Consider the following 17,493-nt stretch of genomic DNA (forward strand, 5'->3'; position numbering starts at 1 on the left):
TAATAGGCCTTATCTAACTTCTTAATCTGGTAGATTTTAAGGACAATACCATTGTTGAATTAGATTAGATGCCTGTTTTTCAAATAAAAGAATTTCCAAAATTCATTTTAAGAGACTATAGTGTGCTTGTGGTTTGTGATGACATGTTTTTAATTTCAGCCATTTAAAATGCAATTTTTCTGATAGTGCTGAGTTCTCATTGATTTAAACACAACACATAAAATTTTAATGGTGGGAAATAGTTAAAAAGCTAGTCAAGAGTAATGTATCCATTAGCATACCAAAAATCCTGACAAATATACCCATGATAATCTTAGATAACAAGGTCTTATGAAGCTGTCAATGTATTATATTTAAAACATCGACTAGCCAGCTGGCTGCCAGTGGTTCACACTGTAATCCTAACTACTCAGGAGGCTGAGATCTGAGGATCATGGTTTAAAGCCAGTCCATGAGACTCTTATCTTCAATTAGTCACAAAAGAAAGCCCGAGTAGAGCTGTAGCTCAATAGGTAGAGCTCAATTTTTGCACAAAAGGAGCTACCAACAGACCTCAGGCACAGAGTTAAAGTTCTCAGGACCAGGTTTTATAAAAAAGCATCTACTGTTTTATTTCACTTAATCTAAAATTTCTCCAAATAAAACATCAAGTAGAAAGAAAAATGTGTTTACTCTCTGCTATTGCAAAGATCGCAAACAGTTTCATGGTCTAATAGTCATGTGCCATTAAACAAACCACCCTGTTCCCAAGCTCTCTGATTCCACAGATGTATATGTGTTTTATGTACTTGTTCTTTTAAGAATAAAACAAATACTGTAGCCATGCACTGCCGGCTCATGCCTGTAATCCTAGCAACTCAGGAGGCTCAGAGCTAATGACTGTGGTTCAAAGCCAACCCCAAGCAGGAAAGTCTGTGAGATTCTTATGTCCAAGTAGGTACCAAAAACAGTGGAAGTGGAGCTGTGGTTCAAGTGATAGAGTGCTAGCCTTGAACAAAACATCTCAGAAACAGAACCCAGGCTGTGAATTCAAGCTCAGGACCAGCATACAAAAGAAAAAAAGCAAATACTTTGAATATTGAAATCATCATTATTCTCAGCAGTCTTTATATGCACAAAGATGAAAATTGAAAATGCATGCTCTAATAAGTACATCCATCCTAAAATTGCACTGTAATTGGTTCACTCAAGTAATAGTTTAGGAAAACACATCAGAAAATAATTCCAGAATCCTAAATATGCTTGTATTGTTTATACTAATAACATGAACTCTAAAAATTTATCTAAACATCAGAAGAGATGAAGACAATTTTATATTGGATGCAGATACATTGGCAATGATATTGAATAATGAAAATTGTATATGATAATATGTGTATGTAAATTTCTTTTTTTTTTGTTTTTGTTTTTTTTTTTGTTTTTGTTTTTTTTTTTTGTCGGCCGTGGGGCTTGAACTCTGGGCCTGGGAGCTGTCCCTCAGCTCTTCAGCTCAAGGCGAGCGCTCTACCACTTGAGCTACAGCGCCACTTCCGGTTTTCTGGTGGTTTATTGGAGATAGGAGTCTCACGGTCTCTCCTGCCCGGGCTGGCTTTGAACCGCGATCCTCAGATCTCAGCCTCCTGAGTAGCTAGGATTATAGGCGTGAGCCACCAGCGCCCGGCTAGTGTATGTAAATTTCTATCACATGCTGTTATAAGTAAAAATATACTAAAATATAAATGACCAAGTTTTTCAGAACATACTGTGATAAAGCAGAAGATCAATATTTAAATATAACTTTTTAACCTACAAACAAACAGATAAAATTCGACTTTTCATTTGTAATATGTATATCATGTTGCCATTATCAAGATACTTGAAATTAAAGGTCAGGATTTAAACCTGGAGCAATTTTCTTTCACCTAAATTTCATTAAAAAGATGCAGTATTTGGACATAATTCACAACATCTTACAATAAGAATATTAACTATTGCAAACCTTCCATAAATAGATCATATCATGGACCAAGTTCCTATTTCCCTATACTCTGATAAGAAAAATTTCACATCTATAGTCTCTTATAAGAATGGTTTATTAATTACATTGCTCCCAAAACATCCTATGGCCTTACTTTTTTCAACAGTCCTATCTTTGAATATGATAAAGCTGTGCCTGAGATTGTTCTGAGTTCCTGGAGCCTGAACTCCGAAATGAGCTCTGCACCGTCTTTTTGGTGGTAATCTTGGGGAAGTCCTTGTTTCCCTACTATCTTCCTGTACCACAGTCTCCTTTCCATTAGTTTCAGCAACAGAAATAACTTCATTCTGCAAATCACAGAATTTCTGTGACATATTTAAAATAGTCTGAGTTATCAAAGAGATTAATGGTAAGTTTAACATAGCAAAGTAGTGTTTTATGATTATATATCAAGCAATAAATTTCAGATGAATTTATATGTGCATACTGGTCACATTTACATGCCATTTACAAAAAAAGCATTTTTTAAAAACAATTTCTTTTGCCAGTCCCAGGGCTTGAAACCTGGGCTTGGGTGCTGACCCTGAGCTTCTTTTGCTACAGGCAAGCACTCTACCTCTTGAGCCACAGTGCTACTTACAGTTTTTGTTTTATGAGTAGTTTATTGGAGATAAGCCTTTCTTGCCCAGGCTAGCTTTGAAACACAATCCTCAGATCTCAGCCACCTTGAGTAGTGAGGATTACATGCATGAGCCAACAGTGCCTGGCATAAATAAGTATTTTTATTAAAAGTACTATTTGTAATTATGATTTTTTAAATTCTTTTAAGTTTTTGTACCTTTAGTATAGAATTATTATTCACCAGTGGCAATTGAAATACAGTCCTTTTCATGACTACTGAGTCTTCAGATCCCAAATCCTTTTCTCTCCCCTCAGTGCTATTCTACTGATTTCTCTAAACAGCTCAACTTTATACTTTGACTGCATATGAAATGTGGAGGAGAACATATCCTTTCTCTGCTTCTACTGGTGTTCTTCTAAATGAATTCTGGAATGTCTTCTTTTCTGTTGTCTTAGTAATTTTGGCTTATGATTCGAATAAAGAGCAAGTTACAACAATTAACACTTGTTTTTCTCAACAATGCTGGGGCAAGAATCTTGTCCTATTTATGAGAACAAATACAGTTGGTGAAAATTAAGTGAACTGGAGTTAAATGAAAATAATCTACTCTGTGACTTGAATCATATGTTTTTGCCTTCAATGTCCTCTTCTTCAGTATCATTTATTAATGGGGTGATGTGAAAAGAAAGATTTGAACATTCTTGATCAGTGTCTCTGAATGCTACAGTAGAACTTGAATCTACTATGCTCTAATATCTATATTAAACTTAGTCTAAAATATCAATATGAGAGGATGACTAGAAGATAAATTAGAAAGAAGGGATGACGTTCTGTTTGAGAATGCGCATTAAAGTACTCGCTTGCATTTTTATATTTGGCTTCACTTTGAAGGTAAAAAGTTAAAATAAGTTTCATTTCATGAAACTTGAAGAGACAAATGGTTTTAGTGTAAGAGAGCAATAAAGAAGAAAGGGATGGAAGGAAGGAGAAAGAAAAGAGTTGGAGAGAGAGAGGGAGAAAAGAAAGAGAGAGAAAGAAAGAAAGAAAAAGAAAGAAGGAAGGAAGGGAGGGAAGAAGGAAAGAAGGAAAAAAGAAAGGAAGGAAGGAAGGAAGGAAGGAAAGAAGGAAGGAAGGAAGGAAGGAAGGAAGGAAGGAAGGAAGGAAAGAAGGAAGGAGGAAGGAAGGAAGGAAGGAGAAGGAAGAAGGAGGAAGAGGAGGAAGGGAGAGAGGGAGAAAAAGAAAGAAAGAAGGAAATAATGGAGAGAGGGAGCCAGGGAGGAAAAGGAAAGAAAGAAAGAGGAAAAAAGGAGAAAGGAAGGGAGAGAGGAGGAGAAAGAAAAGTGGGAGGAAGGCAGGAAGGCAGGAAGAGAGGGAGGAAGGAAGGAAGGAAGGAAGGAAGGAAGGAAGGAAGGAAGGAAGGAAGGAAGGAAGGAAGGAAGGAAGGAAAGAAGGGGAGGAAATGGACTTGTGAAATAACTATTATTTTGCTATCTATTGGGCACTATTTGTCAAGTATTATTTTCTGATACCCAAATATGTCATTTTGTTCATTTCCATATCCATTGATTTTAATAATACCTGTTCAATAAAGATGAAGAGCCTCAAGGCCAGAATTTATGTAACTAACTCAAATATACCAAAATATTGAGTAAAAGAGAATATACCAAGAGATTAAGTAAAAGACCCAAGTATTGCATTAAAATAGTAGCCTGTCCATAACACATAATACACACACACACACACACACACACACACACACACACACACACACACACACACACACTTTAAATCACTTAATCACAACTTAAAATCAGATCTGAAAATTCCATTAAAAAGTTCAAGTTATAAATCTCACCACATATAATTTCTGGGAACAATTTGATGATAACCATCTATACCTTCTATGGAGAAAAGTTCATCCAGTGCTGAACAAACTGATCTTCATCTTCAACTCCTATTATATCTAAGAGAGATGAAGAGCATCTCTGGCCATCAAGTTGGAGAATGTTTGCTCTGCTTCTCCAGCATTGCCATTGACACAATAAAAGAAAAATGAAGAAGCAAAATTTCCTCCTTGGTTTCCAACTGTTATTAAAACTTTTCCCAGAGAGGTCATGCACCTGTAGAATTGATTCTCAATTTCCCCATAGAGTTTGGAAATTTTCCTTCAGCATGACTTTTTAAGACACAATAATTGTGTCAGTGCTTTCATTTGTTGCAATGATTATAAAATATTGATAAATAACTGATAAATAAATACTGATAAATAACATATAGCCTTTTATCTTCTCCCCTCTCATATTCAATAATACAACATGACATTGTGAAAGTGCATGGCACTTTTAAATATCTTTGATAATCCTGAAATGAATCATTCCACACCTCTGATTCACCTGTATTTACTTCTCTTTCAGATAATACCAGTATCCAAAGGAAAACATACTGAATGGCGGATTGTAAGAAGACAAAATACTTATTTCTGTAATAAACTGCTGCTGTATCTCCACTTTCTCTTAATGTTAGGAGAGTAATAAGATTTTTTTCCTTAAAATACTCCTTCCATCTGATAGAACCAAATCAATAATTTCTTTTTCCTGTACAGAGATTGCAGCTTTACTGCTAAAACTTCAGCATTGCAGACTACAATGTGTTCACAGATTATAATTTTAAGTCTGCTAAAAGCTGATAGTCTATAATGCACTGTGTTGTTCTAGATTGAACTCTACTAACTTGAAAGGTCAGTGGCAGGAAATAAAAACATATTTCAACATAGTGGATAGTAACATATTTGTATTTGTTTATGGTTATAACAAAAAAATATAAGAGCAAAATTAAGGAAAAACTAGGAGAATTTTACTGGGATTGTTCATATGCAAATTATGTGTCTTCTTATTTCAATAGTTTAATGGATATGTCACTTTGTTGATTGCTTCTTTTGCTGTGCCAAAGCTTTCTCATGTAATGAAATCCCAACTATGTGATAGAAATAATATAATGTAAATTGTATTTACAAATTACAAATTGCAATTTGTAAAAGGGATCTGTAAGCTACTAGGGTTCTATTCAGAATGTCTTTTAACATGTCTCTATATAGACAGAAGGATAGATAGATAGACAGATAAATATATTAATATATATTTATTTATTTACATATGCATTTACATGTAAACATACATAATGCATATATGCTTGATATATATCTATATAAGTGTGTTTCCCTATGTTTTAATACAATATTTTCAAAGTTCCAGATTTTACTTAAATATATTTATTCATTTTAATACGTTTTTGTATGGTCGAGGCCTTAGAATCTACTTTTAATCTCCTACTTGTGGATATCCATAATATTAAATTATTAGCCATTTTCATGCTGATATCCTATGAGATATTTAAATATTTTACTGTAAATATTTTTTGCAGAGGCCAAATGACAATTTCAGTTTTAGAAACTTTATGAGTATGAGATATAAGCCGTATGTAAATTTGAATGCTTTATTCAGTGAAAATTGTCCAATGAGAATTATTTTATTAGGGTACAATAAGGCCAAGAAACTAAAAATCTCCAGTAGATTAAAAATATAATTCTCCTTTGAAACATGCTTTTACTTCTATGATATCTCTGGATTTTATTTCACCTTTAGGGATAGAAAAAGTCAGCTCACTACATCTTTACCTGAATGTGATTTTTCTGATAATGTGTATCTTGACAATCCATCATGGTAATACTTGTCACTGATGAATCTTTTCTACAATCCTCAATACCTTTTCTCCAAAAGATGGTTGAATGAAGTGATCACCTGACACACGACAAATTCTGGTACACTGAAATGGGAGAACCAACTTCTATCTCTGAAATAATATAAGTGGCTCAAATTCTGTAGCAAGTGGCAATGGACACATCTCAAATGATGAAAACATAAGACACAGAAATACCTGTACACTGTGAATATTCTTTCTGTCTTTCCTACATTCTTGTGGGTTTTTATCATCTAAGACACTGAGATCACTACCCTGAATCAAAATGTATTTCCATTGGAAAAAGTTGAAGCTTCTGTCTCAATGCCTTAGATATTTTGTCTGTCCTCTATAAGGTTTTCAAAGCATGAAGTTCATCATCAACAATTCAGCAGCAAATTTTTTCCACTCTTTTTGTTGGTTTGTTTGCCTAGTGGATTTTTCAGTAAGTTTAAAAATTCAATTCCCTCAATTTCCTTACAAACATTAAGCTGCAGATATTTGCTATAAAAGAAAAAGCATCATTTTCCCACCTCATGACTATAGAACCGAATTCTTTCCTCTGATAATGACCAGCTCATGGCGTTTTTATCTAAGACATTCTTATTTCTTTAGTCCTTACATTATTTCACAGTTTAAAGGTTTTTATCTTTCATCAGAGACCACTATCAACCTCTTCCACGTTTTTCTCATGGCATTTTTTACTTCCTTATTCCTAAAAGTGTAAATCATAGGGTTGAGCAAGGGAGCGAGCATGGTATAAAATATTGACACCATTTTGTCAGAGGAAAAGGAAGTTGGAGGCCTTACATATGTAAAGATACACGGGACAAAGAACAAAACCACCACAGCAATGTGAGATCCACAGGTAGACAGAGCTTTCCGCCGCCCTTCAGCACTGTGAGCTCTCAGAGAAATCAAGATAAAACCATAGGAGATGAGCAGCAAGGAGAAGATCAGAATGCAGATAAATCCACTGTTGGCCACCACCACAAGTCCAAACACATGAGTGTCAGTGCAGGCAAGACTCAGCAAAGGGTACAAATCACAGATGAAATGATCAATGACATTGGGGCCACAGAAGGGCAGCTGGAGAGTAAAGAGAATCTGTATGATGGAATGCAAGAAGCCACCAGTCCAGGCTACCCCCACCAGAATGCCACAGAGCCTCCAATTCATGATGGAAGAGTAGTGCAAGGGTTTGCAAATGGCCACATAGCGGTCATAGGCCATGGACGTGAGGACAATTACCTCTGCACCACCAAAGAAGTGTTCTGCAAAAAGTTGCACCATGCAGCCTTCAAAGGAGATGGTTTTCCTCTCATAGAGGGAATCTGCAATCATCTTCGGGGTCATGGCGGAAGAGAAGCATGCATCAAGAAAGGACAGGAATGCCAGGAAGAAGTACATTGGGGAGCCCAGCAGTGTAGGGCTGCAGAGGATGGTCCCTACAATGAACATGTTGCCTCCGAGAGTTGCAATGTAGACAAACAAAAACACAACGAATAGTATTTTTTCAACTTTTGGGTTTTGTGAAAGCCCAAGAAAGATGAATTCAGTCACAATGCTTTGGTTTTTCATGATTCACAGGAAATGGGACTCTAAAAGGGTGATTTTGCAATTCTGCAACTATGATAAAGATACACTTTAAGTTCAAAATAGTGTTATGATCAACAGTACAGGGCACGTAGAGGCAGAATTATGTCGAATGCTTGTATTATCAATGGGAACACAAAATTAGGAATTTAAGAAACTAGCCAATTAAAACTTGGTCAGAGTTGAGGTAAAGATAAACTATTGAATACTTTAATTCAGTGAGATCTTTTACATAGAGGTCTTACAGAGGTGGATAAATTCCATTTTGGATGTAATGAATGATAATTTACTTTTGAAATTCTGAAGTGAAATGTTGACAAACATTCTGAAACATCTTCCACACCATGAGATAATGAAGACTGTAATTAGCCATGTCTGCCATTTTGAAGGAACAGGTTCAAGGGTCACTAGCAAGCCAGCTTTGATCTGGAAAACATCATACCTACACACAGAAAAAGAAATTATGAGGCAATTGAAAAATCACAACCACTCTTAAAAATTTTTCTTTAAAAATCTACACTGGGTCTTTTCATGAATCAGCTTGTTTGTTATAAAGGAAAAAGATCTACATAAATAATCCTAGTTACAAACAGCACAAATATATACTAAATATTGAAGTTTGTTTTTTCATTTACCATTTAAAAACTAGAACCAGAACACATAAAAATGCAAAGGCTACAGCCAAGTGTATTCATAATGACTAAATGAAATAATGCTTGGAAAGTAATTATAGTACACAGGACCACTGATGAGGAACAGTCTAGATACTCTAATCCCTATTTATTTGTGAGATACTCATGCCTTAGAAGGTTATGCTAAAGCAAACAACAACTGCCTGAACTGGGAAGTTAAACAGAACTTCTGTCCCTATACTCAAGTCCTTCCCACTAGACCAAAAAGGAAAAAAGAGTAGGATTTTCACCTTCTCTTTAGAGAAGGAGTTGACTTTCTAGAGTTTCCATCCAATTATGAATATTAAAGTCTCTGGTTCCTCTGTGTTTTAGTTGGGGCATCTTGAGAAAAAAGAATCAGAGAAAATGATGGAGAATCAAAAGGTTATAGGAAAATAGTCACAAATGTAAATTGATAATAACCAAGTAGGCTAGTGAAAGAAAAAAATGATTTTTTTGTTTGGGTTTTTTTAACTGTATTTTTTTGTCTTTTCTTTTTTGGTACTGGGGATTGAACCCAGGACATTGCACTTGATAGGCAAGCACTTTGTCCCCCAAGATAAGTATTCAAATTTTTTTTGTTTTTTTTTTTCCTTTCATGCAATTGTTTCTAACATATTTATAAGATGATTTCTTTGTTGCTTTGTATGTCCCTCCCCCACAGTATAACCCATGTTTTCACTGTATTTGATGTTGGTATAATTTGTGGAGGGAAAGGGGAAAAACAAATCGTTTAACTAGAGATACAGGTGGACCCATTGCAACAATGAGATGTACAAGTCATTATGTCGAAAAACGAACTCTACAACTTTGGTGGGAGGTGGGGGGAGGGTCGGGTGGGAGGAAGGGAGGAATATGGGAAGGGATACGAAGGGGAAACAAAGAGGAGGCAACAATGCTTGATAAGAAATGTACTCGTTATCTTGCCCATGTAATTGTAACTCCTCTGTACGGTATTCTCACAATAAAAAAAGAAAAAAATGATGTCTATCATCCAGAATAGTAGCTATATCAATCTTCTGACCATTATTTATATGATGTGACTTAGTTTGGGTGAATATAATTCCTCAAGACACATACTGTTCACATTTTTGTTACTTTCTTAAAAAGCAGATATGTTCATCTCCCAACATTATACTGAAGGTCAAAATATGAAAATATGGCTTATAATAGTGTACCATTACCAACTTCAGTTATGATATCACATATAAAAACCAGTTCCCTCACTCATAGTAAGATTTTTCCATTCATCTTTCACTGGTAGATGTGGCTTCAAATAGTGCTTATATTCTGATGTGTTTATTTTGATGAAATATATCAGCCAAGTAGGATATGTGTATGTATAAAATGAATAATGATGTTACTCTGAGAAATAAACTTCTATGAATTTCAAATCACAGTTGACAGAAAAAATTAAATTGATAATAAAACAAATGAATGTGATTTGTACATTTGTTTCTGTCTTACATTATTTTTTTTGTATTCTTGTCATGCCCTCTCAGAGGCTGGAAAAGTATTCAACCACTAATATATTCTGAACCCTTTCTCCTGCTTACTTTAAAACAAGCATTGCTACTGTGTTCTCAACTCCATTCCTACATGGTATCTTTAGTATAAACCCAAATCATGTGCCAACAAGCACCACAAAAATAAGAATATAAGGCAAATTCTAGCCTCCAAGAAAAATCAAAACAAAGCACCAATGTAATCAAGATAAAAGAAGGACTACTCGCCATGAGTTCTCCTTTCATAAATTTAACAAGAATGTCTCTGCATAGAGATCTTATGAGATGGTAATAAAAAACATGAGAGCTCTCAGAAACACAGAAGACAAGAAGAATGCATAAGCTGCTACCAGTTCAAGTCCAGCCCAGGCAGAAAAGTCCACAAGACTCCATCTTCAAAAGAACCAGCAAAAATCTGGATTTGAAATGTGGCCTAAGTGGTAGAAAAGCAGCCAAGCAAGCCTGAGGTCCTGTTTTCAAATAGTGATTCTGGTTAAAAATAACAATAAATAATGAAATATAAAATAGTTATATGAGCATTTAGAAGATGAAGCACTTGTATAATAAGTGAAACAAATAAGATAAAAGAAATACTCTAACAAGGCTGATCATTTGAACGAACAATTAATTCAATTTGGCAAGGTTTAAGGCAACATATCAAAATGGTAGATATTTAATTGTGATAGCTCTCTGTCTGGCATCATAAGAATATTTAAAACTGAACAATGAAGCTCAGAGAAAGAATGTGAAGTTGCAAGGCTACAATCAACAGGCTAAAGCAAAAAGTCTTAGAATGAATGCTGAAGTTATTCTAAGCTTTTATCAATGATCATGTCATGTCCCCCTCCCTCTGTGCTTCTACTTTGACATGAATTTTAAGTCCATATTCTCATATAGGTAGCAACATATTCTGACATCTTTCCTAGACTATCACATAGACTTTTATTTCTTCTTAACCAGGTTATTTAATATGCTGAATCTGCACTGGAGGTCACTCAGGGCCTCTCAGTATGATCTGCAGACCAAGGCCCATATCTTAGACCTGGGAAGTTTCCCTCCCTGGACCCCAGTATCTACTTTTCCTATTATTTCCATCTCATTAGTTCAAGTAACAAAACTGACTCTGGAAAATCATAGAATTTGTTTCCATTGTTTTTAAATGTACATGTATATATATATATATATATATATATATATATATATATATATAAACACAACAAAACAAAGCTAAAACAATGATTTAGTGGTAAGGTTATCCTTTTAAGCAGTGTATTTTGCAAAACTGTTTTCAAGCAAGTAAATCTCATCCTTTTGAGTTGTGCACCCATATTTAGGCCTCAGAGTCACATCTGCATACAGTTTATTAAAGAATATTATGACACATTAAAAACTAAATTAAGCCTGGGCGCCGGTGGCTCATGCCTGTCATCCTAGCTACTCGGGAGGCTGAGATCTGAGGATCATGGTTCAAAGCCAGCCCAGGCAGGAAACTCTGTGAGACTTTTATCTCCAATAAAACCACTAGAAAGCCAGAAGTGGCGCTGTGGCTCAAGCGGTAGAGTACTCGCCTTGAGCTGAAGAGTTGAGGGACAGTGCCCAGGCCCAGAGTTCAAGCTCCATGACCGACAAAGAAAAAAAGTAAAAAAACTAAATTAAAATCTTATAAATAATTACTTTCTCTGTTAAGTTCCTTAATTCCATCTATTCTTTTTTTTGGGGGGGGGTTGCACTAATATTATTTAATCCACTCTATTTCTGATACAGAATTATTATTCATTAGTGAAAGGTTTATTCCTGCCTGTCTAGATAAGCATATTCCTCTTGGTGACTATTTGGGAACTATGTTCTCTCTGCAGCTGGGTACCACTTCCCTCCTTTAATGATATTCCATTATTTCTGTTTCCATTTGTCTTTCTTGACTGATACCTGAACCTTGTCATTCATTGTTCTAGTGTTTTAGGTTAACAGCATTAAAGCAAACAGTGCTTCATCTTTTCTCAGTTTTCCTGAACAACTATGAGGCAGATATCTAGTGTAATTTATAACATCAAACCCAATTAACAAAAGTTCAGCAGGCCTAGTTACATTAGAAGGCTCTACTGTGTGACTGTGGTCACTCTCTTACCTTTCATGTACTTCTCTTGGCCACTTGTTAGTTTGTAGAAATTGAAAGTGCTACATTGTGCTTCAGTAACTTCACCATAGTACAACTTGAATTTGCTTTTAACACCAACATTCTTCACATAGCCTCTGAAAGTTCCACTGTTAGTCTAAACTGTCAAGAGGAAGAGGAAGATGTGTGTTAGAAGATGGCAACATGAATGAGCTGTTTTGAAAGGACATGGAAGGGAAGTGGGGCCACATTATTCACAATTGCATTTCTAAGTTGTTTAACTTTAAGTTGAAGATAACAGCCTGGAGACAGGTTTAACTTCATTAAACTCCAAGGAGTAGGAGCTCGCAATCACCCCACCACTTCACAGATTTGATTATTTGGAATGGTGTCTGTTGTTTATTTACACTTACTATGTATCAGGTGCTATCATATGCACTACATGTATACCATGTTATTCATTTCTCTCCTTCCTTGGTAAAACAATCTCTACAAATCTTGATCTTGATGAAAAAATTCTATATCTTGATCTTTAATAAATAAATTCCCATTACATTTGAAGAGGAGTCTGAAGGCCAGAAGATTATATAATGAGCCCCAGTGCTTGGAGTTATTGAAAGGCTCAAGCGTAGTATGAGTCACTTGAATACCATACCCACACTGAGTCATATTTTAACATTGTGTCAAGAATGCACAAATATGGAACCCAGCATATATTATTTCCTTAAAATACAAATGATGGCAATCACCTACTTTCTGCTGAGAAAAGTCCATTCTGTGTCTGGCCACACTGTGAAAGGTGTTTCCATGTCTTCTTTCTCATCTCAGACAAGGACAGTGAGCATCTCTGTTAATATTTGCACTGCTATTCAAGGGATGTATTCAGAAGAAACTGAAGAAGCCCAAAGTTTCTTCTTTGACTTCCTGCTAGAATTTAAAAAGGTTTCCCGGAGAGTTCATGAACCTGTTAGCCACACCCACCCCAGGACTTGGAAATTTTCCATCAGTGTGATGTCTAAGACATAATTATGTGTGAATGTTCCCTTACTCAAGTGTCTACCAAACTTGGATGTCCCCAAACAATTAAAGGGTTTATTTTTTTTTCTTTTTAAACTTCTCCTACATTTCTATTGAGAGATTATTTCATTTCCTGTCATGTCCAGCAATAGGATGCTGTGCACAATGAATGGGAATATGTTTCTCTTTGCAGGATTCAAGATAAGACTGAATTAAGAGCAGAGTTCTAGGATAAGGTGGCATCAATCCAAAAGGGAACATATATTGTTTAGGAGAAGTATGGCATTATCTAAAGAATAACATTTACATTTACATGTAGAAACACTTACATATTGACCAAACTGTCATGTTTTCTGTAGTGTATGAACAGACACAAACCCAGCTAAGTTGCAACGTTGAACAATTTAACCAGTCTTCATACAGTCTAGTCATCTGTAGTCATCTTAGAATACTCTGTTCAACCATTGAAATGGTATCTCTGTATTTCCTTAGAACAAATTATTCCACTCCAATTTTTCGGTCAGTCATGAGGCTTGAACTCTGGGCTTGGGCTCCACTCCATTTTAAACCACTTTTCTTTATACTGCACAATTTATCAGATTTCCTGTGTGTGCTGGCTTCTTCTCACTCTCATAGACACTCACTTAATAATTATCACTCCTACCAAACTGATGACAAGCTAATACAAGAAAATGGGAACAGTCATTCTTTAACTGGTCATGTCAAATTGACGGGTTTTATAACTGAAGTCCAGAACTACACAGCCTCTGGCCAGGACATCCCTTAAACTATTTGCCATAAGCACTGCATCATTCCAAAAATGAGTTGCTTTCTGCCATATCTACATTATTGCCTTCCACACAATGCTACCACCACCCAGTAGAACAGAAAAAAAGATTTGTCCACCAATACTGAAAACTTCCCCATATGTGCAGTTCAGGCTTGTCATGACCATGGTTTAAGACCAACACAAGGTTATGTAAAATCATCCTATCCAATTTCAGCAAGACAAGGCAGGAACGCCAGGCAAGTCAGCATTATAGTAAAATGTCCTTGAGAGATCTTGAAGGTGGTAAGTGCACTACTCCTACAAAACTACATGGCAATTCAGCATGGAGATTATGACCATGAAGGAGTGACCTCCCTGGGTGCCAGCAGGAAGGACACAAAGGATAAAACATGCTGTGACCACCCCACCAACTGCAGGTCTATAAGCCCTAGCATTTCAGTCATTGGTAGGTGAAAAAGCTCATGAGGAGCTCACGCACATGGTCAAAATCAGAAGTCATCCAGAGCCCATTGATAAGCAGAACACTGAACTTTTCATATGTTACCCTAAATCTATATGCTTATAGAATTCTAGTAACCAATGTAATGTAACCTTATGGAAAAAAATGATGAACTAGCCTATTGGAGCCATTTGCATGATTAAACTGAACTCTTTCGATGATATTATTGGCTACAGAGCCTGGTGTATCTTAGGTACAGTAGCAAGAAGCTCTGAAGACATCTGGTTGACCTCATGAGTAGGATGTTACATTGGAAAAAGTGCAGAGGGGATAATCTGGGATGAAATCCATTCAGTCAAGTCTTGGCTGGAATAACCTATGTGGAGGCACTGCCCAGTCCCTGACACTGAAAGAAAACTTAAAATTTTCAACATAATCCAGGGTTTGGAGTCAAGAACAGTCCCTCATGTAGTCAAGTCTGAGGTCAGAACTGCTTCAAGTATTGGTTCTTCCATTCTTTTAACATGTAGTGATTTAGTTGTATAGATACCAGCAGAATGTAGTCTAGGTCTATGGAGCAAAAGCTCTGTGGTAAGAACATTCCTGGTAAATAACAGGACCAGAGAGGCAGCAGCATGAATGGAAATGTCCCATTGAGAGATCAGGGATGTAACTGGGTAGCCAGAACCCAGCTGTCAGAACTTGAGTAATTGTAAGGGTTTAGCTTCTACTCTAAATGATATGGATAGATGATATAATCTGACTTAGAGTTTGAAAGACATTTCTGAGTGCTGTGCTGAGCTCGAGTCTTGCAGCAGGCCATACTAAGAAGAAATTCTGCAAAGAATGTGCGTAATGAACAAAACTACTCAGCATGAATTAATTCAAGAGAACAAAGAGAAGAACCACTGGAATCTACCAGATCATTAGTAATTTAATAATTTCATTATAGGTAGCAGAGTAGTTCTTACCTATGTATAGAAATTAAAGCCCTGGACCTACATTTGACACTCAAATTTATCAAGCAGACTATAAATATTTAAAACTAAGCATCTCATGGTCCTTTCACTTCCTTAGTTTTGTAAATGACTTAATTTTTAATGGTCTGTATTCAGTTTTACACAGCCCAAAATTATCATACTCTGAAGGTCATTTTCTTCCTGTTTAACATAGGCAGGGTTAAAAAAACATGAAATGAATTCAGGTACTTGACTCTAGAACACAGTTATAGGAAAACCAAGATTGTGTTCACTTATCAATCTAGCCATGTGTTGAGATATTTAATGGGATTCCTGAAGGCATTGAGAAGTCCATGTAGGAATCCAATTTTAATCCTGTTCTAATGGAGTCAGATAGGTGTCTATGCCCTTTGCAAACCTGGAACATATTCCCTGATCAGAGCTCCACTCAGCCTTCCTATCCCATCCCACCACGCATCCTCTTATAGCAACTCTGTGCACTGACAGTGTGCACCATCTTTACTTTAGGCTCCTTTCTGAACAGACCTGTCTCTCTTTTACCTTGAGCCTTCTTCCTCTTGACACGCTCATGGATGGTTCTGTCCCATCATTGAAATATCTCCATTTACAAATTCTCCCACTGAAACCCAGCCCCTTCTGCCTAGCTTGAGTCTCCTAGTTTGCCATGCTCTACTCTACTGCAGTTTTCTGAGAACCAGCTACTGCTGCATGAGTCTCTAGTTTTCAGTTTGTAAGTTGTCTCCTGCAGTAAAATATAAGCTCCAAAGCAAAAGGAAGAGATCATGCTTCATTCACCACTCACTGCAAACCCAGCTCCCAGAAGGGTATATGAAGTTCCATATAAATACCTTCTCTTCAATGGATGAATGAATGTTCAATGTGTTTATTGAACATATCTGGAGATTAGTAGAATAGATACCCACTGAACATAGATAATTTATTTAAAAATAAAAGTTATTATTTAAAAATTGCTCTACAGTTTTTTAAGGATACAGGTGGACCTGTTGCAACAATGAGAAGTACAAGTTGTCATGTCCAAAACGAGCTTTACAACGTCGGTGCGGGGGTGGGGGAAGGGGGGAAGGAGAAGGATTGGGATGGGGGGGAGGGGGGAGGCTGGGAAGGGATGTGAAGGGTAAACAAAGGAGGAAGCTGCAATGCTTGGTAAGAAATGTACGCATTATCCTGCCCATGTAATTGTAACTCCTCTGTACAGTATGTTCACAAATAAAATTAAATTAAATTAAAAAAATTGCTCTAAACACTGCAACTGATCCTGTAATAATTAACATCACAAATAACAACCATACTTATTTTAATAAGAAAGCAGAATGTTAATAAACTGCTTATAAGTTTGCTTTCCCTTAGGCCATCAATATCCTTCTGCTTTAAGAAAAAAACAGTGAAATCATGGAAAAGAAATATCCTTTGCATTTGAAACCCCAAATTTCACATAAATTATCGAAATTATTCCCCAAGTCTGTGTAGTGTTCTCATCCCATAGTAAATGCATAATTTCAAGATACAATATTTTGTGTATACATAGTACACAGGATTGAACCCAGAGCCTCTTATGCTAACACTAGACAAGTGCTGTATCCCTTGAGCTACATTCCTCAGAACTTATTTTTATGTTTCTTCTGAGACCAGTCCTCACAATTTTGCCTGAGATGGCTTAACACTCCTAATGTTCCTGCCTCTGTGTCTACCCAGGAGTAACTGGGATTACAGGATATACCACAAGGGGTCATTGAAAATTTTGGTAGGGTGGTAGCCTCTCTTAACTCCAAGAAATGGAAACGAGGGCTTTATTTTACTGTTTGAAGTTCCCCTCTTTCCCCTATAATAATTTATTCCCTTTTGTCATTGTTTTTGATTGCTGTACCCTTTGTCTTATATACCAGTTTATCTGACGTGGAGAGGGGAAGGGGAAACACAGAATTGTTGGGACCGAGGATGAACCAATTCAGTAGTGATACTCACTAGACACTGTTTTGGGAATGAACTGTACAACCTGGGCAGAGATGGGGATCAGAAGGGGAGAAACTGGGAGAGATTGACAAAGGGA

The 17,493-nt window shown here is 36.3% G+C and overlaps 1 protein-coding gene across 2 annotated transcripts; it reads right to left on the reverse strand.

Moving 5' to 3' along the window:
• Positions 1 to 6,959: 6,959 nt before the first annotated feature.
• LOC138833709 (olfactory receptor 4C15-like) lies at positions 6,960 to 12,523 on the reverse strand. 2 transcript variants are annotated; one of them, XM_070032001.1, is made up of 2 exons: positions 12,510 to 12,523; positions 6,960 to 7,881 (listed from the first exon to the last, which is right to left on the reverse strand). In XM_070032001.1, the coding sequence occupies exons 1-2, from the start codon at positions 12,521 to 12,523 to the stop codon at positions 6,960 to 6,962; spliced, it is 936 nt and encodes a 311-aa protein (XP_069888102.1). The 2 variants fall into 2 exon arrangements, with proteins under 2 accessions (XP_069888102.1, XP_069888101.1); XM_070032000.1 differs by lacking the exon at positions 12,510 to 12,523 and having other exon boundaries at positions 6,960 to 7,895.
• Between the last annotated feature and the right edge of the window lie 4,970 nt (positions 12,524 to 17,493).

This window comes from Dipodomys merriami, unplaced genomic scaffold, assembly GCF_024711535.1.
Source record: "Dipodomys merriami isolate MVZ:Mamm:240054 unplaced genomic scaffold, mDipMer1.0.p SCAF_21, whole genome shotgun sequence".
Classification (NCBI taxonomy): domain Eukaryota; kingdom Metazoa; phylum Chordata; class Mammalia; order Rodentia; family Heteromyidae; genus Dipodomys; species Dipodomys merriami.